At 40.0% G+C, this 25,418-nt stretch overlaps 3 protein-coding genes and 1 long non-coding RNA gene across 4 annotated transcripts; 2 read left to right on the plus strand and 2 right to left on the minus strand.

The window, feature by feature from the left end:
• Nucleotides 1-2,351: 2,351 nt before the first annotated feature.
• LOC124329324 (electron transfer flavoprotein subunit alpha, mitochondrial-like) lies at nt 2,352-4,027 on the minus strand. The gene is made up of 7 exons (XM_046788360.1): nt 3,873-4,027; nt 3,641-3,793; nt 3,307-3,571; nt 3,004-3,237; nt 2,830-2,933; nt 2,607-2,748; nt 2,352-2,534 (listed from the first exon to the last, which is right to left on the minus strand). Exons 1-7 carry the CDS (start codon nt 3,912-3,914, stop codon nt 2,461-2,463), a joined length of 1,014 nt encoding a protein of 337 aa, XP_046644316.1. The 5' UTR covers nt 3,915-4,027; the 3' UTR covers nt 2,352-2,460.
• An 81-nt stretch (nt 4,028-4,108) lies between these two features.
• Nucleotides 4,109-13,074, plus strand: LOC124329323 (calcineurin-binding protein cabin-1-like). The gene is made up of 19 exons (XM_046788359.1): nt 4,109-4,390; nt 4,505-4,618; nt 4,688-4,837; nt 4,905-5,006; nt 5,071-5,282; nt 5,350-5,566; nt 5,638-6,095; nt 6,154-6,420; nt 6,489-6,777; nt 6,850-7,091; nt 7,165-7,777; nt 7,845-8,189; nt 8,257-8,543; nt 8,603-9,270; nt 9,337-9,436; nt 9,522-9,807; nt 9,874-10,160; nt 10,227-10,548; nt 10,618-13,074. Exons 1-19 carry the CDS (start codon nt 4,304-4,306, stop codon nt 12,928-12,930), a joined length of 7,359 nt encoding a protein of 2,452 aa, XP_046644315.1. The 5' UTR covers nt 4,109-4,303; the 3' UTR covers nt 12,931-13,074.
• Nucleotides 13,075-13,763: 689 nt separating this feature from the next.
• On the minus strand, nt 13,764-14,611 carry LOC124329544. The gene is made up of 3 exons (XR_006916809.1): nt 14,463-14,611; nt 14,077-14,344; nt 13,764-13,960 (listed from the first exon to the last, which is right to left on the minus strand). It is a non-coding gene; the product is annotated as an uncharacterized LOC124329544 (long non-coding RNA).
• Nucleotides 14,612-16,064: 1,453 nt separating this feature from the next.
• Nucleotides 16,065-17,241, plus strand: LOC124329498 (endochitinase-like). Its single transcript, XM_046788572.1, has 3 exons — nt 16,065-16,265; nt 16,711-16,911; nt 16,983-17,241. Exons 1-3 carry the CDS (start codon nt 16,181-16,183, stop codon nt 16,988-16,990), a joined length of 294 nt encoding a protein of 97 aa, XP_046644528.1. The 5' UTR covers nt 16,065-16,180; the 3' UTR covers nt 16,991-17,241.
• The last annotated feature ends 8,177 nt before the right edge of the window (nt 17,242-25,418 follow it).

The raw sequence follows: 25,418 nt of genomic DNA on the forward strand, positions 1-25,418 counted from the left end.
AGTGTCTATAGCTGTTTTCTTATGAAAGGGCTTTCGACTTGAGTCTGAATTGACTGAGGGGGGAAGGGCACGGTTGAATACGTCATCGTCTATTGATTTATTGCTTCATGACCACAGTGAATAGGAGGAATCGAACATGTAGTATTAATGATCACTATCCCATCAACATAAAAAGTATGTGTGTGTATAATGGAAGTAAAAGCTGTATGTAAGGCCACTCAGGGGAATGGGCTATAGTTGCGGAATTCATCCTTCCGGTTTCGGAATCAATCGGGATCAATCAATTCCGCTCGGATAGCGATCCGGCTGGACTTTTGTTGTACAAGAGACACAATACCGTTTCCCGTCTGGCATTCTCGTCGTCCTATTACGACGCATTACCGGGCGTGTACAATGTACAATATTGAAAGAATTAGAATCGATAGGTTATTGTGTGCATTTCTAGAAACGGAAACAAAAAACAGTATAGTTGTTCGATGGCAACAGTCACTTTTGATAACGGTCGACTCTATAGCAAAGATGGAATAACAATTCAATGTGTATAGGTATCAGCAGAATTCTCACTGAATACATAATTTACAGATGGAGAAAAAGCCAAGTGAAAAAGAAATAAAATAAAAACATACTTGAGTAGTCCTTTTTTCCATATTCTCTCAAGTAGCTTTAGACTCCTCTCGTTTCCGTCATTTCGTCGCGTTGATCCGTCGTGCTGGAAACTATAATCTCCTATACCTATATAGTATCCGAGATGTTTCCATTTCAAACGAAATAACGACTGCTGCCGTCGCGCCACTCCTTGGCTGTTTTTCAACTACAAATTCGTCTTTGTTCACTGCAGGATTTACGCATCTAGACATGTGATACGAGCATATACGATGTGACGTATTCGTTTTTATTCGTACAGTTGAGAGCCGTCGAACATTTTCCGGGTTTTACTTTTTTTCCCCCCTCTGATTTATTTATGTGAGTATTATAATTCTTTCGTACGTAGGGGTTGAGGGTATTGCTCTAAGACCATATACCAGTAGGCCTATCTATAGCTATAGCGACTTAGCATGACTGATTTTCGTCTGCTCTCTGATGGCGAGCGTCTCTTTTCGTTATTGATTTTCCACAGGAGAGGGCGAGTGGTGTCTGAGAGCGCTAATTCTGCGGACGGAACGATGAGATGGGCACCACACACCCCACACCGAAGAGTATGAAGAACACAGCAGCGGCTGCCCGCCGTTGAAGAGAGCTCTATTATCCGATCCAACGAGTCATTGTCATCAACAGATGAGAGACAGGCGGGGGTTTGATATGCTTCACCATGAAACCCACAAAAGAAATAAACGAGTTGCAAACATATTTTCGGAAATATAGACTCGTAAAATGTGTGCCCTGTGTGGGTCTATCTACGTGTATTAAGTCGGGTGTGCGATCTGCTGAATTGTTTTATCTGAGTGATTCTTTTTTTTTTACTAATATACACGCTTAAATGGAAGGAACGTGAGACTCGGCGGACGACAGCTTGCAACCGGATTGCTTTTCATCGTGATTTAGCGTTTAGAGTGTTGTATCTTGCAATGCGATGGCGACGTCAGGGCGGCTCGTTCTTGCATTTACCAGTTGTTACGTCTTGCTGACGGGCGAGACGCTGACTACTAACTGGCCAACAACTCCTAGAGGGAAGATCCACCTCAGCTTTGGTGGCCGGGTCCGCCAGGCATCATATTCTTTGTCTAAATGAAAAAGTCTGGGCTTCACTGTGCGAGAGAGAGACACTTGGCCTTTAAGAGGCGGCAGCATGTGACACTGTACAGCACAAAAAGGATTTCACGAAATGAAGATGAAAGATGAAGCAGGAAAAGAAGAAACGCGGAATGAGCACAGTTCTCTCTGCCGTCTTAATGGCCTGTGATATCAGTGGGCATATCTGCGTCTTGACGGCACGCCTCACTTGTGATGGAACCACTGAAACCCCCCTTTAAGACCCATCTTCCATGGTACTATGACGGCTTTCTCGTCAGGACTAATGAATGTCATTTTGCTGTTTATTTATCGCCTTCGTTAGTCCCTGTAATCTTCCCCTCCCTTCCTCCCTCCCCCCCTCCCAGTCGCAGTGAACAATACACCTCATTATTATATGGGGCGAATAGTTTGAATGCGTTCCGGAGACTAGATGGTTCTGATCCGATTCTGCATGAATCGACAAGTGGCTCACGATAGTATCACAAAACAACCGTTCCGCAAAGAGTCCTTGTCTGGCCTTGCATCAGCGGACGCCCAGACTCGACGAGTGTAGAAGCTCTGATTGAATGGTCGACAACATTTAAGGGATTCCAGATCGGGTGTTCTCTGACCTTTCAGGGTAGAAGGATACTATCTGTATATTTTTTTGTTTGTTTTTATCCCATATTCCGTACACATTTGCATTGTTTCTTTTTATAAATCAGCAACAACGTCGCTTCAATTTTTTTTTTACTTTTTTCCTATTTTCTCGGTGAGTTCGGGCACAGCAGCGAATAAATCAGCTACCAGGCCGATATCAGCAACTTGATTGAAATGAATTAATAGTTAAAAACAGTTCTAAAAAGAAAATTGAATAATATCCATCAAAACGTTACCTTGGAAAATGGGAGCTTCTGCATCTTTGTTGATGGCAACGATGGTTTTTGAATCTTTCATGCCAGCCAAATGTTGAATCGCACCAGAGATTCCAACAGCGATGTATAATTCCGGTGCAAGGATTTTTCCTGTTTGACCAACCTGTAGTTGCCACGTCCACGAATAATCCAGATTACCAATTTGCGTTTTGACAAAGAAAAAAACAAACAAATGCTAGTCAACCTGAAGGTCGTTGGATACAAAACCGGCATCAACAGCGGCACGCGAAGCGCCTACAGCAGCACCCATCTTGTCGGCAAGCTTGTAAAGCAGTTCGAAGTTTTCACCTGATTATATAATAGAATTATTGTACTATTGTACCATGAAGGCATAAAATATTAAGATTATCCTTCAAACCTGATTTCAATCCTCGACCACCACTAACGACGATCTTGGCACCCGAAAGCTCTGGACGATCAGACTTAGTCAACTCTTGTCCAATAAATTCAGAATTAGGTGAGAGATTGACGGTTTGAGTAGACGCTTCTGAAGGAGCAACGGCATCCCCTATGAGAGCAGCAGGAAAACTTGTGGGCCTAATGGTAACGACTTTAACGCCATCATTGGATTTCAAGGTCAAAACAGCATTTCCTGATTTAAATGGAAAATTGAAGACATGATGACATATGAAAACAGACGTACATAGGAGTTGGTACCCACCAGCATAAATTGTTCTGACAAAAGTATCAGCATTTGTGATTGCAGTTACATCTGAAATGGGGGAAACATCTAACAGTGCAGCCACTCTGGGAAGCACAGTTTTTCCAAAAGCAGAAGCACCAGCTAAAATATGAGTAAAACCAAATTGCTTTTGGGTAGCAACAACCAAGGGGGCCAAGGGTTCAGGCATCAATCCATGAAGATTGGCATTTTCAGCAACAAGGATCTTTGATATCCCGGTTGCTTTGGACAATTGTTCTACTACCTAAAATTAGTTTGAAAAGTTAACAAAGCTTCAGAATTCTTCAGTACAGCAATCATCTGATGAATTTACCGATCCACACTTGGCTCCTGCAACAAGACAGGACACAGTTCCACCAACTTTCTGAGCTGCTGTGATGGCACTCAATGTGACAGGGTTAAGTTTGCCATTGTTGTGTTCAGCTAAAACCAAGGTACTTTGAAAACGGTGGGCTAGGATGAAAACCTGGCAATGTGATTTAATAGAATAATTTACAGTTTCAAGAACAACAGCATATAATTTCAAATAATATTACAACACTCACATTCCTTCCTTGGAAATTGCGCAGCTGTGAAATCGAAAACATTTTCTAATGCAAACTTATCAGAATTCTGGATGTACTCCAACAGACTCGTCACCCAATTATGATTACACAACGAAAAATATGAATCGTTACGATTAAAACTAGCAGACTGAAAATCCCGAAATCAGAAAATCGCGATCCGTTGTTCATTTGTTTGTAGCGGGATGGGAACGACTCTCGTATCGTCTGCTGTTCTAGCTTTGAAAATATTGTCTATTAGCGTCCCATTTTCGAGTGATGTTTAACAAATTTCCTCATACAATTTAGCAACAATTCGATAATACACTGAGAGAAAAGTTGTGTATTCAAATTCTAGCAAGTTTAGTTCATAACAATATCGTTCCTTACAGTAGGCTAGTTTTCAATGATTCTAGCTTGTGTACGGGACGAGAATGTTGAGGATTGCAGCCTTAAACGAAGAGTTGTCTGAAGAAAGTTCTGGTGTTGATGAACCTGTTCTACCAACAAAAGAAGTCGAAGTAAGTGATGGCTATAAAAGTACTTAACTATTCCAAGAGAATGAGATGAACTGCATACCAAAAACAAATTGAAAATATGTTTGTTATTTATTTATTTTTTATTTGCTTTCTCAGGAAGCTGATTCGTTGAACTTGTACAAAGAAGCTCTAGATCTGAGACAGAAAAATGAGTTTGATGCTGCTCTCAAACTCTTCCATCACACTCTTGCCTTACCTTGTATTGAAAATGTATTTAAAAATATTTCAAATTCTTAGATTAATTTGATAATGTCAATCAAATTCTCACTTTTAATTAAGGCCTTGTTGGATGAAAAAGAAGAAAAAGATAATAGAGACATAGGCACCTTGTCTTCCTGTCTCCAAATTAAATATGCTTGTTTGAAAAACATTGGTGCTTTGTGTGCTTCCAAAGGAAATTTTGATGAAGCACTTGAGGCATATCTTGAGGTAGAGTGAATAGGCTAATGCAAATTTTTATTCAAACCAACTTAGCTAAAATCATGCTTATCTTTAGGCTGTGGAAGTTGATCCTCTTGATGTTACTGTTTGGCACAATATTGGAAAAATTTCCATGAGTTTAAAGAACTTTCAGCTTGCAAGACATGCTTTTCTTCAGGTACTGAATTCAGACAGAATAATAATAATCACTAATCTCGTTAATATCTCTTGCTACAATATAGGGGTTACAGTGCAGTCCCAACCATTGGCCTTGCCTGGATGGAATTATCAGCGTTCTTTATGGGCTAGGTGATGATGTTTTGTGCCTTCACTACATCAATATAGCCCTTGGAAAAGACCCTTTCTATACCAGAGGTCTTATTTTCCGAGATTTTATTTTTGAAATATCTCCTACGTTGAAAATTGACCTGAAACAAATATTCAACGAAAAATGGTATGGAATTACTAGTAAATAAATGTGAGTCGCTTCAAGAAATCTGATAGTTATTTGTCGTTTTCAGGATCCATTTGTTTGAAAGTAACCCATACAGTGAAGAAGAAAAACAGGAATGTCTGAATGAAGCACAGCAGCTTCGTGAGGAAGTTGGCGGTCTATACACGGAATTTATTTTACCAAGCATTCCGTTAGCGAAGAAGATTGAATCGTTATCATGGATTGCTGTTGGAGAGAGCTTACTGGCTACTTACAGAAGTATGTCGGAAAGCAGCGACTCTCTGGTAAGAAAAGTATTTTTTTTTTCTTTTTCGAAATCAAACCAACTTAATAAATTTAATCTTTTCCTTTATAGAAAATGAGTTGTTCTGTACAACTTGAATTATCAAAAGACAAAGAAGAAATTTCTAAAGTCTCGGTTGATCCTTCCACATCGGCTTCATCAACTAATATCGAAATGATGGAAGATGGCGATGGTCTGCCGGAGCATCAGCTGACGGCGGAAACCTCAGCTGGGAAAGAATGTTTTAGTGTTGATGAAGCGTCCGATAAAAAAGAATCACCAAGAAAAATTTCAGCGAGTGAAGAAACAGTTAAGTCTGATGTCGAAACTCATGTGGATCCATCTTTAAAAGCAGAAGCAATCAAATCAGAAAGCAGGAAACGAAAACGATCGGTAGAGAATGGAATTTCTGTATCTGATAAAGAAATTCAACGGCGATCTACCCGTTCTAGAGCTTATGCTCAGCAAGTAGAAGAAGATATTTACAGCCTTCGAGCGGAATTGCGGAGTTTCTTGCCTACTTGTCTGCTGTGAGTTTTTTTTTAAATCAAACCCGTTTAACGAGTTTATGTAAATTTGTTTCTATAGTCTAGATGAGAACTTTGATGCTACGAAAGAAACAAAGGCAGATGATACAGGTTACCCAACGGTCAATGATCATTGTAATCTTCTTGAAGATATCCCAGTTTCTGAAGAACAGAAAAGTGTAACAACATTTCTGGAAAAGTCTCAAAAATCGAAAAATAGAATAACGGATTTGCTTGCGGAATTTTGCAAATGTGTTACACAACTAAGTGGTTATAGGTGGACCAATAAACTAAGTAACTTATTTAAAGATGCATATCAGATTGTTCGGTACGTAAGATATTCTTATTTTAGTTAATTAGGATTTGTTTGTTTTATTTTCTTGTTCTGTTTCTAAGGAGTGTTTTCCATGTCTCCGACATATTCCAGCCTGAAGAAAACTCGAATGAATTTGGTTTCGAAATGTTGATCCACGCTGAGATCTTTGTATCTAGCCAGAAGAACGATACAGGCATGCCAATTCCTTCATGGTTTATCGAAGATCTTATGTATTTGTTTCAATGGTCTGATCCTATTGATACGCAGTCAACACTTTCCAACCACTTTCGGGCCAGAGTATTCTGGCTTCATTGCAATTGGAATTTTCAAAATGGTCGTATAGAAGTCGCTTCAAATTATTTACAAATGGTAATTTTCCAACACACATTTTTTTTTGTTTAAATTTCTTTTTATGATTTTTGTTTTCAATTAATTTTTTAGGTAAGCTGTTGCTTTATGACAAATAATGTTGAAGATTCGCAATCAAGTATTGTTTGGCCCATCGTTACTCACTCCATTGATAAACCGTTCGTTTTGAATTTGTCCGATATTAATGAAATGGAGGAAGTTCTTGTTCGAACCATGCAACTTGAAGACATTATCATATTGCACCAAAAGAAGAAGTATAAACAGCTTGTTAGTATTTTGAAAGCGACATTTGTCATTCCAGGATCGAAGTCCAGGTGAATTTCGAAATTGAATGGTATTTTTTATGACTAGTAATTTTAAATATTTTTTGTTTTCACATCTCTTTAGCAATCATAAGTACCGGGTTCCGGTTGATCGACCCACTCAAATAAATATGATGTTGGAAGGATTGACCGCTCTCGAAGATTTTGACGATTACCTTATCTGGAGTGAGAAGTCTTTGGACGAATCAACTAATCAATATCTTGAGGCCTACAATCGTAAAAGTAATGAAGAAGCCATTGCCAGCGATCAGTCTGTAGGAGTTCAAGCGGCCTCAGATTGGTCAAAAGTTATTGAGAAAATTTCAACTGAAATCGAAGAAATCCTTCACTTTAAACGGACATCGTTAAATGTACTTAATCGACGAGCGTTGGTTCGATTTGCTGAAAACCTAGTTCTCATATGCTCTCACCAACTTGAGGCTCCAGACGCTTCCTCCAAAATGCCATTGGGATCTCCAATATTTTGGGTTCTTCTACACCGAGTCATTGAATTTGAAGAGAACCGCATCACATTAGCTAAGAAAAACGTCGAAAATGCTCTGCAAGACGAATCAGACGAAGTAGGTGATGAGGCGCTTCCATGCTCAATCCTTTTTCTCATATCAGCCCATGATCTACTTGGAAAGCACTCATGGTGTATGCTCGATAATGGTGTTTTCGTTCTTTATCTTTTTGAGGTGAAAATAATTTTTTAACTTTTCTTTCATAACGAGTACATTTAATTTTGTGGGTCTGACAATGTAGGTTTTAATGCGGAAACGTCGGGTAACTCATGATTACGAAGATCGCGAAGAACTAGGAAGGGCTATTGAACAAGCCTCTTTTTGTGCGCTAGGTTACCCGACAACCAAAAAATCAAAAAGTAGATCTCTGACAGATCACTCTGTAACTGTTGTTCCTTTCACTTGGAATCGAGTTTTGCTATTGGCGGAATTTTTCCTCCCGATTCGACAAGATCTTCCGGAGTTTGACACAGTTAAACCGACTTCAACTGCCGAACAAGAGATGTTGCTCCAGAAAGTTTCTAGCTTAATTCCACCAGAAATGGATCCTCGAAACAGACTAGAAGACATCCAAAGCTTCATCCAAGTTAGTACATGTTTGATGTTTGTTAATGATAGACATGTGTGAGTAAAAAAATATAATTTTTATTTAGGGGCAAAGATCAGACATTCCGGAATATTTAAACCACAGTTGTGTGCCCAGTGAAGTTGAAAATGTTTTCTACCTACTAGGAGATTATTATTTCAAAAACAAAGACTGGACTAAGGCTATCGAAAATTACATTCTGGATTTGGCCTTAGTACCCGATCGTTTTGATTCTTGGGCTGCTGTCGCCCTGGCAATAGGAAGTAGATTAGAAACTAAGCTGAACTCTTGTGAACGCCTAAAGAACCTTGGGACTTTTCTCGATCGAGCTGAAGCTGCATTGCGTTGTTTTCGGTAAATTTGGTATTATTTTGATTTTCTCCTCTATTTAACCAAGGTTTTCCTTTTTCTAGGCGTGCCCTTGTCCTCCGTCCTTTACAAACTACCCTGTGGATCGAACAAGGTTCTACTGCGTACATGCTGCATTCTTTCTGTTCACAGTTGCTTCGTAACGAAACCGACTCCCTTAGCATTGAGATGTTTGAACGGCTTGAAAAGGAAAAAGATCGCATGCTTAATATCGCCCACGACTGCTTTGTTGCTGCCGACAAAGCATCATTGGCTGGAATGAAAAAAGGAAATGGAGACGATCAAGACGAACGTTGGCTGCATCACTATATGCTCGGCAAAGTTGCCGAAAAGCGATCTAAACCTTTCGTTGAACTTATTGAGCACTATCAGCGCGCTGCTAAATTGTTAGAGGAATCTTCTGCTACTTATCCAAAACGCATTCCTTACAACACCTCACCGCACCTCAGCGTAGAAGCTCTAGAAATTCATTATCGCATACATAGCCACTGTTTAAAGACGTTGATGAGTTTAGAAGGACGACCACAAGATATTGCTGCATACTTTGAAATTTCGAAACAACTACAAACTGTTTCCAATGGAGCGTTTGCTCTTGGTGGTCGAAAAGTTTCAATTGAGCAAAAGGAAGACATTTTTGAAAAAGAAACGAAAAAGCGCAAAGCATCAAAACATGAAGAAGAAAAGCCAACCAAGAAAACCAATGTTGATACAGGTATTTCATTTCCTGCTTTTTTTTCTTATTGATCAGTTTATTTCAACATTTTGCAATTCGTTTTAGTCCCAGAAGTTAAACTAGAAGGCCGCGCAGCTACAATTCATGATGTTACTATTATTCTCAACGAAATCCTTGAAAAGGCTGTAGGAATTGCTAAACCTTGGTAAGTGACTGCAGTCAGCTTATTCACTTTAATTTAACCACAAATTTAAAGAGTAACATATCCATCGTTAATTTTTTGCGACTAGTAATTTTATCATGAACGAAGATGTGATGATAAAACAACTACCCTCGGAATCTGTGGAAGAGGAATTCGCTGCCGCATCATCTCCAACGGTTTCTGGAATGGAACAAATTAAAGAAATGGATTCAGACCCACCTAAAGCATCAAATAGTGAACTACTTTTAAATCCAAGCTCTTCTGCGTCTTCTACCTCTGATTCTAGTAGTTCAGACTCCGATAGTGAATCAAGTTCAACAATGGATTCATCCGACGAGAAAAAAGAGAAAACAGCGGATTCAAAAAAGATTGCGGTAAAACACATGCGGAAGTATTGTTCTCCATATTGAATCTAAAAATTTTTATTTCGTCATCTATAGGCAAGTGCACACGGAGGTGAACCAGTCCCTGACTTGCAAGCAATGGTGGACATGTGTTTAGTAGCTATTAAAGAATGTGTTGGACGATTTCCGCATTTCTATAAAGGACTTTACAGATTGGCTCACTACTTTTATCATTCCAAAGTGAACCGAAACATCGATGCATGTCGAGAGTTACTCTTTGGTCGTCCACTCTCAGCTTCTATTGTACAACTCCAACAGCAGCAAGGCGCCGTGCAAATCAGATACCTTCCGACCGGAGTTGCAGGATTGTTTACGGAATGGAGGTATGTGTACTCTTTACCGTGACAAAAACAAGTGATAGCAATAAAATGACATCATTCACTTTTCAGGTCAAACAATTTTTTTCATGGAATTTGGCGAATTCCAATTAACGAAATCGATCGCCCTGGATGCTTTGCTTCACACATGGGACGCAGTGCAGCCCTGCTTTTGGATGTTTTACGTGAGACGCGAGATCATCGTTTGCTAATGGAGCTTGCCTTAGCCCTTCAACCTGAGCCTGAGCCAGACAAGAAGTATTTATTCGATTCAGAAAGGGAGCAGCAGGCTAGCCTTGCTTTGAGTTTGATGGTGCAAGTCTTGCGCAGTCGTTTGCAGGAGATTAAAGATTCTTCGAACGCCGTTTCATCGGAACATTCTTCTCCCCAGCAGGTAATTTTCAATGTGTAAAAACCAGTTATGCCATTTTCATTTCTAATCTCTTTGCTTCATTGTTTATAGGGATCTCCAAGCTCGTCGAAGAAATTATCTTTGTTGATGGACACATTTCGTGCTTATGATCGTATTGAACGGAATCTTCCCGGTCAAGAGACAGTTTTTGGAGCGTTGCTTATTGACGGATTTAAAATCTATCGGGGCCCTAAAGATCACAATGAGAGCGATGCAAATTTAATGGAGCAAGCATTGACATTCTGCAGAAACAAACAGGCGCAATCCAGAGCCAGAGTTGGTGGAGTTCGAGGAGGTTTAGCATCTTCTCTTGGCGTTGTATCAACACGAGGAAAACGTGCCTACGTTTCTAACCGAAGAGGCAGACCTCCCGGAGCAAGCAGGCCTACTTCCGTAAGAGATATTTTAAACGCTGGAAGTTTGCCCGTTCAGACTCCATCTAGCTCATCATCCGGACAAAATAATGCAACTGTCATGCAAGAAGCCATGAAACTCCTACAATCTGCTGGAGGATCTGTAAACAATTTACCTCAACACCTGAAGAACATTCCTGGAATTTCAAATTTATTAGCAATGTTTTCTAATCCGACCGGGGAAAAACCGCCGACTGATGCTCCCGCTCCAGCTCCCGCCTCACTTCCCGCTGTTCCCGTTGCGCGCAGCACGTCAAAGAAAGATGCGCCTACTCCGAAGGCTGTTGTGCCAACTCTTGTTAGTTCTGCTGTTTCAAGTGCGTCTCAACCAATACCGCAAACCTCGAGTATGTCTATGTCTAATCCTCTATTGCAAACCTTGGCATCAATGGGCGGAACATCAGTGAGCGGAACACCTACATCGGCGAGTTTAGCTGGTCTTGGAATGATGGATCCAGCACTTTTAGCCATGCTATCCAATCCTTATTTTAATCCGATGAGTATGTTCGGGATTGGAGGACCAATGGGAGCCGTAGATGCATCATCGATGTCTAAAATGCAGCAAGATTATCAGCAACAATTGTCAAATTGGATGCAGACGGCTCTAACTCAGTCTTACGTTATGTCGAATCTAACCCCACCTTACTTCCCTTTAGCGCAGAGGGGTCGTGGCCGTGGGATCCGCAAATCATCGTCTAATCGCCCAAGTACAAAAATGAGCTCCACTACAACGGAAAGCTTCAAATCCACTACGAGTGCGGCCAGTGAGGCTTCTTTTGGAGTGACTAATCCAATAAAAGCGTCTACTCTAGATGGTGGTTCCCGAAACAAACCGCTGGATTTTATGAGGCGGAGTGATTCCACTGAGGGAAGCAAATCAACTGGAAAGAGTAACGAAAATCGGGCGAGTTTAACTGCAAAGTTTCCAAATGACTTTAAGCTCCCGCCACCACTGTTTGAAAGTTCAATGATGAGACCACCAACCCATCAGGATGCTGGAGTGAAGCACAAATCTGTACCTTCTGGCGAAAGTAGCAAAAAGAAATCGCTTGCGCCGCCTTCATCGCACCCTACTGGCAAACCCCACAAACGGGCAATAACAACTCCAACAGTAGATGTTAGTAAGTTGATTGCTGGATTTTCTCAAGCCTTTGATATGGAGCGAATCAGAAAATCGGAGGGTAAAGCAAACGACAGTGTACCGTCGGCTCGTGGAAAAACCCCCAGGGATTTGCATAGCGCACCTTACTCGTCCAAACAATCTAGCAAGCCTGTAGGATCGAAAGATTTACCTGTTTCTCCATTCCCGATCAGTTTAGGTCGGGACATTACCGTAACAGCTACGACTGCATCTTCGAAACCTATTGTTTCTCATTCTTCGTTTCTCTCCTCTACATCGTCAACTGGTAGAATGAAACAGTCACAATTTTCGCAGCCACAATCATCTCATAGCAATACAGGCTATTCAGGAATGGCCTCAACTTCTCTACAGTTTTCGCATGGGGGAAACAGCGGAAGACCTGATCCCCATAACATTGCCTTTTCCGTGCTGCAAAACCTTCCGTCGTCAATGTCGCTTTTAGTGAAACCGAATACTGCTTCGCATGCGAAACATGCCAATAAAGAGCAATCGGGGCCGATGGATTTGGTTGTTAATAAGTCGAGTCAACACTCAAGTAATCAGATGGCTTCTTTGCCTAAGCTGACACCAGCCCCTAAACTTCAAGGAAGCAAAAAAGCAAATCAAGGAAGTTCGTCGCAAGCTCCACCTCTTTCCTTCAAAGCTGTATCATCAGCGTCGCCAGTCCCCCCATTCCTTCCTAATCTAGTTGCTCCTTCGCACTCACCCCAGATTGCAGTACCGCGCAATCCGTCCAATCAGAAACCAACAAAAGCAAAGACATTTGAAAAGGATTCAGGCGATGATTCAGACGTGGTAGTTCTTGATTAATATATTTTCTATTCTCATTTTTGTACGGTAACACATTTGCGTGAAATACATTCGTCGAATATAATGTTGTTAATACACATGTGTACAAATAATTGGAATATTTAACCTATTGTCCACGTACACATATGCTGAAGCGACATATTTAAAAAAGCGCGAAGCAGGGGGGGGGGGGGAGGAGGGCGGAACTTCATACAGGAACCTAGCAAACCGGAATATGTGTTGCAGGTTTTTATTGTAAGGTCACTTGGTGATTTGATATAAAAAGATAGCAAGGTATTTTTTTCATAGAGGCGGGCACCGGGAGGTGTAGCTGTTTTTTGGCGGGATTATCTAGACTGTTCAGCGTGTTGGTATGCTCAGGTTCACGATATACAAACTTGCAGATTGACTCAATCGAATAAATAATACAATTAGATTTTCTTCCAGCCCTTAAATGTTGTCATGCTAATTAACTCAAATGTATTATATTTAGAGAAAATATAATTTATTTCACTGAATGTTACCCCATTTCCGGCCATTGCTAAAGTAAAACAAATGAATAATCGATTATCACTTGTTTGTTTTTTTTTCGTTCGTTGACAGAAGCGGAAAGAACAAAGAAGCAGTTGATTGCCAGACGGTCGTTTTATTGTTTGCTCATTTCATCTACAGTCATCGGTACAGTCATCGGTACAGCCATGTCTGCCACGTGTCTTACTTCCGGGAGCCAAGAAGATCTCAACGAGCCGGTTACTTCCAGTGCTACTACAAAAGATATTATTGATTGTTTTGAAAAATTCCTGTCACGCCACGTAAGGTCGGCATGAAATATTTCGTCGTCTCGTCAAATTTTGTAGACGGTGAGACGACGGCACCGCCTCATTTGTCGAGTCAAAACATTCAAAGTGTCGATTGTATAACACCTCGGGTGCCATCGTTTCTGTTCGCCCGCCAACAACATCGCAGCAAACCTTCGTCCACTCGCAGTAACTCCATCTCTTTTTGGCCACCAGGAATTCGTCTGATGGCGCCCAGTGAGTGCTCTGGTTACCTGTGTTTGAATGCAACATCCAATAAATTTAAAAGGTACTAAATTAAATTAACTTAAAAAAAATAAAACCCAATTAAAAGAAAAAGGTAACAACAGTATTCAACAGACGAATTTACCATGTTCTCTAAAAGGTTGCAGGACTGGCATCACTCGATGGGGTGAAGTGGGGATTTTAAATTTGGATTTAGGCGACGTACCTCAAGCCAAATAAGCCATAGGTTTTTCTTTCACAAGAAAATTGCCAAACTTGAGAATTGGCGTGCTTTGTTGGGGGCTGCCCTGTTGCTCAAAGTCGTAATGATATCCGGCATGAAGATGTGACATGGGCGACAAACGATGCTGTGAGCCAACTGCATATTCGTTTCTGAACGAGATGGAATCAACCTGCATCACGCCAGACCCCATCATAAAAACACAAAAGAAGAAGTGCAAATTACTTTAGATCGAAATTCGTTTGGTTCTGCTAACACACAAATTGATATCAAGTTATCAACCAACGAACCTGTCAACAATGTTGTTACTGCGAGTAGACGAAGGTTTGCTGCGATGTTGTTGGCGGGCGAACAGAAACGAAGGCACCCGAGGTGAATTACGATCGACACTTTGAATGTTTTGACTCGACAAATGATCGAGGCGGTTGCCGTCGTCTCACCGTCTACAAAATTTGACGAGACGACGAAATATTTCATGCCGACCTTACGTGGCGTGACAGACATTTTTCAAAACAATCAATGATATCTTTTGTCGAAACAATGGAAGTAACCGACACATTGAGATTTTGTTGGCTCCCGGAAGTAAGACGCGTGGCAGACATGGCTGTACCGATGACTGTAGATGAAATGACTTATGAGCAAACAATAAAACGACCGTCTGGCATGAGCCATCAGGCATCAACTGCTTCTGTGTTCTGTCCGCTTCTGTCAACGAACGAAGAAAACAAAAAACAAGTGATAATCGATTATTCATTTGTTTTACTTTAGCAATGGCCGGAAATGGGGTAACATTCAGTGAAATAAATTATATTTTCTCTAAATATAATACATTTGAGTTAATTAGCATGTTTTTTTCGGGACAAATTTAAGGGCTGGAAGAAAATCTAATTGTATTATTTATTCGACTGAGTCAATCTGCAAGTTTGTACATCGTGAACCTGTGCATAGCAACACGCTGAACAGTCTAGATAATCCCGCCAAAAACAGCTACATCTCCCGGTGCCCGCCTCTATGAAAAAAATACCTTGCTATCTTTTTATATCAAATCACCAAGTGACCTTACAATAAAAACCTGCTACACATATTCCGGTTTGCTAGGTTCCCGTAGGAAGTCCCGACCTCCTCCCCCCCCCCCCCCACTTCTCGCTTTTTTAAATATGTCGCTTCAGCATATGTGTACGTGGACCATAGGATAAATATTCCAATTATTTGTACACAATTAACAACATTATATTCGACGAATGTGTTTCACGCAAATATGTTAGCCTACCGTACAATAATGAGAATAGAAAATATCTTATTAGGATAATATAACCCCAACAATTGTCAAATTGGATGCAGACGGCTCTAGCTCAAAAAAATACCGCGCTTGAAAAAATGAAAGCGGTAAATTCATTATCGACACTAAAAAACGATCCACTGTCAATGAGTAGCCTACTGACACTTACAACGCATCATTTGCGTTACCTTCGCCACCAATAATATTGTAAGCTAATAGATTCTGGTGTTAATACTTAATACCCTACAAATAAATATTTTATCAAGTAATTTTTCTCGCGTTTTTAAACTTGAAGATTATATTTGTGGAAATTTACATTTTACACAATTTTTACACAATTTTTACACAATTTACATTTATGAAAGAAGAGTTAAAGATGTATCAATTTAATACACACAAACTCCCACGCCACTTCTAATTTTGCGTCATCACCGTGACTCACGAATTGTGTAATAATAATAAAGGGCATCGGATTTTTAAAAAACGAACACTGAGATTGATAGTAACTAACCCGTCTTTCATATCGTTTGAACGTAAGCTATCTCATATTTGCACCTCGATTGCATTTACCTTGGCCATGCAGCTGATTATTTTTTTATTATTTAATCGGCCGACAGCAGTGGGTTCGAGGACACAAATCACTGTGTTTGGTACACTTGCTTTGCACCGAATTACACCAAAAACCTAATCCAAATCTAGGACTTTTAAAAAAAGAATAATTTAAAAAAAATGATGTTTCTCAGATGTCTGTCAATCACCTTGGTCACAGTGGCATTTCTGACCCGTATGCAAGCAACGGCAATGGATTCACAAGGTATTTTAGACCATATCTAGGCCTAATTTCACTTTGTTTGTTATTCTTGCATAATTTGATTGCGCAAGGTATTTTAGCTACGTAGTTCAGATCGATTCAGATATACCCACTATTATAGCCTTATAACCTGCTTATCATTTAGAATTTCAAGGCGTTGTTACTACACGTCGTCTACCATTTCCCTAATTTTAACGGAAAATCACAACTGATATTACTAATAAAAGTTTTAAAAAAATTAATCTTTAGTTATGGTTAGAATGAATTTCTGTATCCGGTCCCGGTGTATAATTCACGATTGGATCTAACTGCATTAATGATAAGTAATTTGAATGAATTTGAAATGTGTTGATTCCCTGTAATTGACGCTAGATTTATTCATTTTTAACTGGACAAAAACACAACGCTGATTTGCTAATCAATATGTTAGAAACATTTTCTCTCCTAGAAACCGATAGGCGTGTTTCCGTGTGTCCAGCAGATGGAGTGTATCCAAATTACTACAATTGCTCAACTTTCATTACCTGTTCGAACGGTATTCAATATGTGATGGCTTGCCCGGAAGGACTCATATGGAACGTAGATACGAACGCTTGTGACTGGCCTTACAATGCAGAATGTGTTGCCTATCCACGGAATATCAATTTAGGCAAGTTCAAGTAACAAAAATAAAAATAGACCCAGTAAAGTAACCATTGATTTCTTTTTCATTATGTGTAGACGGATAGAGATATAGACTACTGGGTTGTCGAACGCTTCTATATATTAATCAGCATTTATTATTACCGGGATCTAAATTTAGTTTCTGGATTAAGAAAAGTAACAAGATACAAAATTTTCCTCCTGTAGTCTATTTTTAAGAATGTATTATTGTAATTTTGTGAGTCGTTGTGGTCCAATACCACGAAATCTATTAGCCTACCTTCCCTTATGTTATGTAATATTAATCTATAGTCCAATAAACAGCATTAGAAATCTGGCCTTCCATCTCTAATGTTTTAACTGAAACAAAACATTTCCTAAGTCACATAGGTTTAGATTAAATTTTTTGTATTGTATTATTTTTATTATTTTGTTGCAATTTATTACATAATTCGATTTGATGTGGTGTCTCTTTCGGTCGCTAGGTGGCGTCCATTCACCTCCCAAAAGAATATTTTAAATAAACAAAAATTTGAATTTCTGTTTTTTGAAAATAGCTCCAAATTTAAAAAAAAATGTCTTAAATTCATTTTATTTTGCATTAAAGTTTATTTTTATAGTACCGTCTGTTGGACAGTAGCCGCCTAGTATAAAATACATCTGTCTGTATCCAGTTCCCGTCAGAGTGCAAAAACCCATGAAACTTATTTCTGTCACTAAATGTTAAGGATTCCTTATTCCAACTTGCTTTCCTCCTCGTATTGCCCTTATAGAGTGTCGATACTGACCTTGATATTGAGGACCGGCGGAAATTTCCCGTTCTTCGCCAAGTACGGTCTGACATGGAAAACTGGATTTCAGGTATTTTTGTTCCCTGTGTTTTGATCCCTTCATCGTCATGTTTAGCTATCTATCCAAAATTTTATGATTAAATACTCTATTTCGCCGCTTTCGAGATACGGATACAAGATTGGAAAAATATGAACCGTTCCATAGTTTAACAGAAAAAAAAATTTTCTTCTTTAAAAACGCCAATGATCCTGCAAAGAATAGAAAATCCCTCGCACATTCAGGCTGCCACTTTTTTTTCAAATGTATTCATATCATCCGCCCGATTTTTCACGGATACTTGTAACAAAATAATCTCATCGATCCCCCTCCTCGATTGTATAACAGCGGGGATAATTGTTATTCAATGTGAGATTAAAGTGTAATCCGTTCTCCGCTAGATGGTTCCATATTTCTCGATGTAACTGTATATATTTTCTTTCCTTTATTTTTTATTCAGTTGAACCTGTCGAAATAATAAATTTATAACGACTCAAATCCATCAGTTGTTATTCTTTCCTTTTGATGGACTCAAACGAGTTCATTGTGTTGCGACCAGCCGCTTCTTTCGATTAATCCAAATTAGTCAAAATGATGGAAGAGCACACATAAGGGGTCTTCCATACAATTTTGAGGGAAATTCAAAGAAATAAAAAAGGAAAGATGATCGTGTCGTCAATGGTACAGGATAGGAAGATGGAAACAAGTCTAAGAGAGGAAGGGGGGATAAGAAAAAGGGAGAAAACGAGCTCTTTTACGATTCAAAGGCCTCACACCAGTGCTGTGTCTTGTTCTTGTGTCGCGGAGCTCATTTACATAAGGCTCTCTCTTCATCTCGGCCCGCGTTCGTGTCAATTAACTCCGGAGGAATATAATACACACACAGAGGGAGAGACGACACATAAAAAGATATAAATAAAGGATACCAAAAAAATAACCTTCTCACTCGGTGGGAAATGGATAAGAGATCGGAGATCGTTCGCACCCGACTATGTCATTGAAAAATTCGATCCCCCACCGTATTGTCAACTCGCATCCATTTATATTTTGAAAATCTCAGAGTGTATGCCTGCACACGGTATACACTACAACCTAAATATCAAAGGCATATCTCTTGGATATGTGATCTATCCCTTGGCTGTCTCGGTCGTAATTGAGCTTATCATTCACTTCTCCATCAGCATCCAACGGCGGGACTGTGGATTTCTATCTTGACCTTCTTCGTTCTTAATTCTTCTTTCCTTTTCCGAAATGTTTCAATTTTTTTTTTCTTTTTCTTTTTTTTTCTTTCGAAAGAAGTTGTCACAAGTGGATAAACTGGGAGAGACACCGACGTAGTTCTCGTATAGCCGGCGAGAACAATTCCAAGAGCTCCGTGAATGTCTGACCCCGAACGGACTCGTCTCTTTTATATTTCTCGTGTCTCTATCGTCGCTTTTGTATAACTCGCATCGCTCGCCATCCCGTTTTTTGACATTCGAGATTTCGAATGCGCACGACAAACATCAAGAATAGGTGAAATTGCTTACGACAATACACTACTACTTTCAAGAAATCTTTCTTAAATTTTTTTTTTCTTTCCTTCTCTCTTTTTCTTTCCGCGCTCCGCTTTTTACCTGCACCTTATTCTTTATCGCCCCGCGTATAAGCGCAACGCCGACTTAATGTCGGAATCCCGACGTTTTTTTTTTCTTTCTCTCCCTCTCTCTCTCCATCACTCACGCTGCCACGAATTTGACTTGTTTCTTTCTATTTTTTACTTCTCCGACAGGACCAACAGACAATAGCGAGAAGGAAAGAAACAAAAAAGGGCAAATCGAAATAGTTTTTAAAAATCGCGCTCAAAAAACAAACAAACAAAAAATTGAAAAAAGAAAAAAAAAAGAAAAAACGGATAGAGTAGCTCCATGACATCATCTCATATATCCACCCTTCTCGTTATGAATGTATATAGATAGGAGAAGGGATCGATGATATATGCCATGAAACGAACAACCAAACGTGTTTTTTTTTTTTCTTTTCCCTTTTTCTTCTCTCTTTCTTTTTTGTTTTCTTATCCGAAATATTTCAAACAGGAGAGTGCCGTTGGATACCGACATTTCCTTTTTTTCTTTTTCTCTTGTTTTTTTCTCATCCCCGCAGTAGACACAAGGCACTGTCCCCCCTCCCTCTCTCCGACTCTACAGGAAAATTGGCTGGGGCCCGCGTTTGTCCTGATAAAGCCACCATCACATCGACGCAACTGCCAGGGCGAGCGCCCATCTACGCATCGAATAAATTCGAGAGAAGAAAGAAAAAAAAAAAAAAAAGGAAATCCTTGTCGCTTCGTTTTCTTATTTGGCCCCCACAATGGAGAAAGAGACTGAACACACACACATACGATATTTATCAACAAATAACATCATCATCATCGTATAGTCATTGATCGATCCTTCCTGAAATCCGAACGAGGCTTATCTCGACCGTATCGGACGGGAAAGAGCAGCAGAGAAGAGCACTCGAGAAAAAAAAAAGAGCGCGATCATCAAAGGGCACGGAACAAGCGAATAGAATCGGAGAAGGAAAGTAGAGAGAGAGATATGAATTCCTCCTTGTTTTCTTTTTTCTTTTCTTCTTTACCTTTTGTGTGTCCGTTTGATGGCTCTTTTTCAGTCCAATAAATCCACGCAAATGCACCGCTTGAATGGGGATGGACAAAACAAGTCACACATCGAACCCAACAGAATTTTTGTTTTAAATAAAAGAGTTGAGAATTCCAAACATGGAGAAAAGATGAAAGGGAACAATACAAATGACTCTGTAAAGGAATATACATATATAAGAATAAGAAGAAAAAACAAAAGAGAAAAAGGGCCGCACACCTTACAAGTTTTGTTAATCTCACGTCACTATCTCTCTGTCTCTCTATTTTTTTTAAACTGAAAAGGAAAGAGAGAGACACAATGCAACAGCCGAGAATATGTGGGGCTATATTGTAGTGTCCGCCTTCCATTTCCTTTGCGGACACTCCGACAGGAGCTCCTTTCATCTCGCCACTTTTCCTCCTGTCGGTCCGCGTCTGTGGGCGTGAGAAAATCATCTCCGAAGAGTCCGCCAGGGAATCGCCAACTTTCACTCAATTATTCCAACGATATTTTTTGACTCGATCGTGCTGGTCCTTTCTCGAGTGCAACCCAATAGAATTTTGTGTTTTCTTAGTAGAAGACGGTCACCGGGACAAGGTAATGAGGGAAACAATGGAGTGCACGTAGTACTATAACCTTGCCCTTTATCACTGCTTCACGTGTCTCACGTCGCTCATTGAAGGTTTCGGGTCCATTTGTCGTCCTGATTTTTCAGACCTGCCGTTGTTTCTCTACTCGAGAGTGTAATATCCTCATTATGCACGATTATGCAGAAATACATAAATTGTGAATGTGTCGAAGAACGAAGAAAAACAGCAAACAGGACCGCGTGTCTTTCCCCCAGCTGAAATAATGAATTCCACCTTCAGGGTGGACCCTATTAATTTCCCAACGTCCAGTTATACCGTTTTGTTGTTGATAAACGCCAACAACGAGCTCGCCCAAGGAGGTCGCCTGCTGGCTGGCCCCGGCCGGCCGGCCAGCTGGTCTAAATCCTGCAAAAAGATAGGTGTGTGTTCCGTGTCTCAAAAAGTCTCTTTCGCATAAATCAGTGAACGTTGTTTTGCATCAACGTCACGACGAGAGTGTCTTCTGTTTCTTCTTTTTTTCTTTTCTCCCTCCCAGCAAATAAAAAAATATTTAATTCACGCAGAGAAGAGAGAGAGAGAGAGACAGCAGAAAGTTAGGATTACACGTCTAAGAACGTGCAACCAAAACGCTGAGTGAAACGGAACGAATTAGACAAACCGGTCGCGTCGTCTTTTTCTCCGGGCAGCGATTTTCTTCGTGCGACCATGTTAACTTTGTTTTTTCTCCCTCCCCATTCGATTTGATTTTCCACATGTGATGAAGAAAAAAGGAAAAAAAATAAATAAAAAAAGCTTTTTCCCAAAAGAAAACAAAAATGAACGTGCTTTTACAATGTGACGGAGACAAAGCGCTACTGTTACATATAGTCAGCAGCGGCCAAAAGGCGATCCGGGGCTGCTGGCCGGATAGTTATTTGAATGTCCCCCGGTTGCCTCTACTCTTCTTTGCTGATAGAGATGTTGAAAACTACCAGCGCAGAGACGGGCAGTCAGCAGATAGAAAACAAGACATCGGAGGGCATCTTATAAGTCCTCTGTGTATCCGTCTTATTCTTCTTCTTTTTTAAAAAAAGGGAGGAAAAAAAAGAAAGAAGAATAGAGCCGGGTAAAATACATACAGAGCTGTATAGTGTGGGATGCGAGCACAGGATAGAAGATGTTTATTGGATAAGAGCAGAGTGGAAAAAGAGCCGAGTCAGGTGAGTGTTTTTTCTTTCTTCTTTCCCCACAGTTTGTCCTTTTCTTTTCAGTTTTTTCCTTTTTTTTTCTCTCTCTCTCTCTCTCTTTAAGGGAGATAGACACTTGGAGTCCAGGACATTTCTATCTCTCTTTCCCTGTCTCTCTCCTTTTTTTCTCTCTTTTCTTAAAAATAAATTTTTGTATTTCTCTTTTTGTGTCTGCTGCTGTTGTTTTCGTGGCTGTTGAATAACCTAACTCCTATATACCTCCGTGTTTCTCCTTTTGGCATTGTAGAAGGAAGTCAGAGAAGCTCAAGACTTTTGGAGAGAGACGCGGACGGACGGACGGACGGACAGACATGCGCTCATTGTGTATTCCTTTCGTGTACGGGTTTTTTATTTTTTTTTTAAATTCTATTTCGTTCTTCGTGATGGCGGCTTTGCTGCATTTTTTTTGGGTTTGTCTCTTTTTTTTCTTTCGTGTCTTGATTCTCTTCTTGGCGAACGTCAGGCTCAGCATGTCAATGATTCAAGGCAAAAAGGGGGGAATGAGACAAACAACCGTCACATGAGCACCGATGAATTCGTATAGTTTTTACTTTCGTCGTTCGTGTTGACTGGTGAGGGAGGAATAAAAAAATCGACATTTTTCCAAGGAATTTCAATCCCTTAATGATAAGCGGACCAATCTCGTCCTTCGCTGGTACCAAACGTGGAACATGAAATCGTGTAAAGGCTCTAAAGATTAAAATACAAATCAACAGCAGCCAGAAAAAAAAAAAATAATATTTCGATACCGACTAAATCGATAAGTTTTGCAGGAATTTTTCGATTGGAACCTTCGGGAAAGAAGAAAAAAAAGTCGACCGCGGTCGTAATTTTTCACGAACATTTTGCGCAAGAAATTCCTTCGCGGATCGATAAAAATCTGGTCGTGTAAAGAAATGTGCGCAATATGATAATATTTTTTTTCAAAGGGTTGGCTGACGTCATTTCTTTTTATTTGTTCTTTTTTTTTATTATTCAATAGAAAAGATAATGAAAATGTTAATCGAGGCGGACGGGAGTTTTTTTAAAAAAGAAAAGAAGCTGGATGGCCGGACTCGCAGCACCGCGCTCGTTCTCCTTAACTTCTTTTTTTTTTCAACTTGTCGTTGTTTTTGGTGTGGAGAGGTTCGCTTCATCACTGACAGGATCCGATTCTATCGCACTTCGTTTCTAGCCATTCGATTCCGGCGGTTTTCCCATCCAACGATTTGGATTTCTTGTTCTTTTTTATTATTATTCTTTTTGCTTCTTTTCTTTTTCTTTTTAAGTTTTTTTTTTTTCAAAACGAATCAATCTCGGGGGAAAAGTCTGACGGAACAAATTTATATTATATCCTTGTACAAAATCGCCTCCATATAGGCATATAGCGAAATGCCCTGCTGGACTCTTTTTTCCTCTCTTCTCTTATATTTATGTAAATCAATTTTCATGGGAGGTCATCAACCACTGGACGACTTTCGTCACACAGCCAAGAAAAAGGACGACGTTGATCTTATTCTCTCCCTTTTTTTATTTTATTTTCTGTGTCGTTCTCGCCGTTGGATCCGTGTCCGCGTGTGTCGTAATCTCCACCCTCCCCGCGTCAAGAAAGGAGGAGGCCATCTGGTGGTGCTGACAGTGTCGTTTTTATTCAACATTTTCGGTCGGACGGACGCGGGAAAATGAAAAGGGGCGCGTCACACTTGACGTTCTCATGCTCCACATCCTCATGCGTCGACAAGACAAACAAAACAACCCAAATTTGCATACACAGACTTTGTATAGTATACGTGTTCCAGTCCATGTTCTCTGTTATGTTGTGATTCCAATGCTGGAATAGAGCGGACGATTTATCCGTCCAACGTTTTACTTCGTGAAGGAATTAAGTCGTCGAAAAAAAAAAAAATGACGGCAGAGAAAGAGTTGGACGGATGACCGTGCCGACTACATCACTAAATCATATTCCGGGAATGGGACCCGAGTTGACATTCGGGAAAAGAAAAAATAAAATAAAATAAAATAAAATAAAACGAGAAAATGAACAAGACGTCAATCGAAGGGCCCATCTAAAGGAAGCGGTTGAGAATGAAAATAAGAAAAAAAAAGATTCTTGTGGAATCTGGAGCGTTGAGGAACGAGAAGGATGGCGAATATTAATAATTTGACGGCTGACAACCCGACCCGGGGAGAATTGAGAGACCATTGTTGTTGTTGTAGCTGTTGCTGTTGTTGTTGTTGGAATCTCGTCTAGAAAATGACGAGGAGAGAGAGACATCAGACATGCAAAGAAGCACCGAACGCATTTCTTATTCTGGACGTGCGGGCCCGGGACCGGGAAGGGCGAATAGTTTCTAATCTTTCGATTTTAATATTCCTAGGAATTTTGTTATTTCAAACGGGATCAAAATGGGAGTGGTAGAGTATAGTAGCGGAGAGAAACGGAATATTAAATTATTTTTCTATTTTTTTTTTATTTTTTTATTTTTTTGGAAAAGAGAAAATTTTGTTGTTGTTTAGCGCTTTTTCGCTAAAAATATGTTTACGTAATAATCAAGCGCGCGGATAACATCTCCAGGCCAACTGCATTCCCCTCCTTCCCAGCAGGTGAATATAACTAAACTACGCGTATACTAAAAAAAAAAACTCAGCAACGAACGAACGCGATTAGAATCGGCAAGGAGGACTGTTTGTTTTTGTGGACCGCAGCTGGTAGAATTATTACATTTGACACAATAATCCCTTTCGGCTATCTAGGGAGAAATACGGGGCCTTGGGGTTGGGAAATAATCATCAAATACACACATAGACTTTTTAATAACAGATGAGGATCGGATCCGGAGATAAGAAACGTCACAGTTGACGCGCTGTTGGCGTATCAGTCGAGTAACAAACGAACAAACAAGTCATCGGAAAATGACTCGAGCGCGTAACTCGTTCGGCTGTAGTTTTCCACATATCTCGGCTGTTGATAGAGCCGGGCAATACCTCGAGTGAGTCCAAGCGAAACGACAGCAACGCATTTTTTCATATGAATATTTTATACGTGCGCATATATCCTTGGTCCAATAAATTGTACGTCCTCCTTTTCCCGAGGAATAAGTAAGGAGACATGGGCCATGGCAGAGAGATAAGAGAATCTAATAACTATCACATATAGTGAATTATTCCAATTTTGATAGCGACACCTGGAGGGAACAACACAGTGTCAGCAACCCAAACAATTTAAAAAAAAAAAGGAAAAGAATTTCAAACATCGAAAATTCAAAA

The sequence above is a fragment of the Daphnia pulicaria genome, chromosome 3 (genome assembly GCF_021234035.1).
Source record: "Daphnia pulicaria isolate SC F1-1A chromosome 3, SC_F0-13Bv2, whole genome shotgun sequence".
NCBI lineage: Eukaryota > Metazoa > Arthropoda > Branchiopoda > Diplostraca > Daphniidae > Daphnia > Daphnia pulicaria.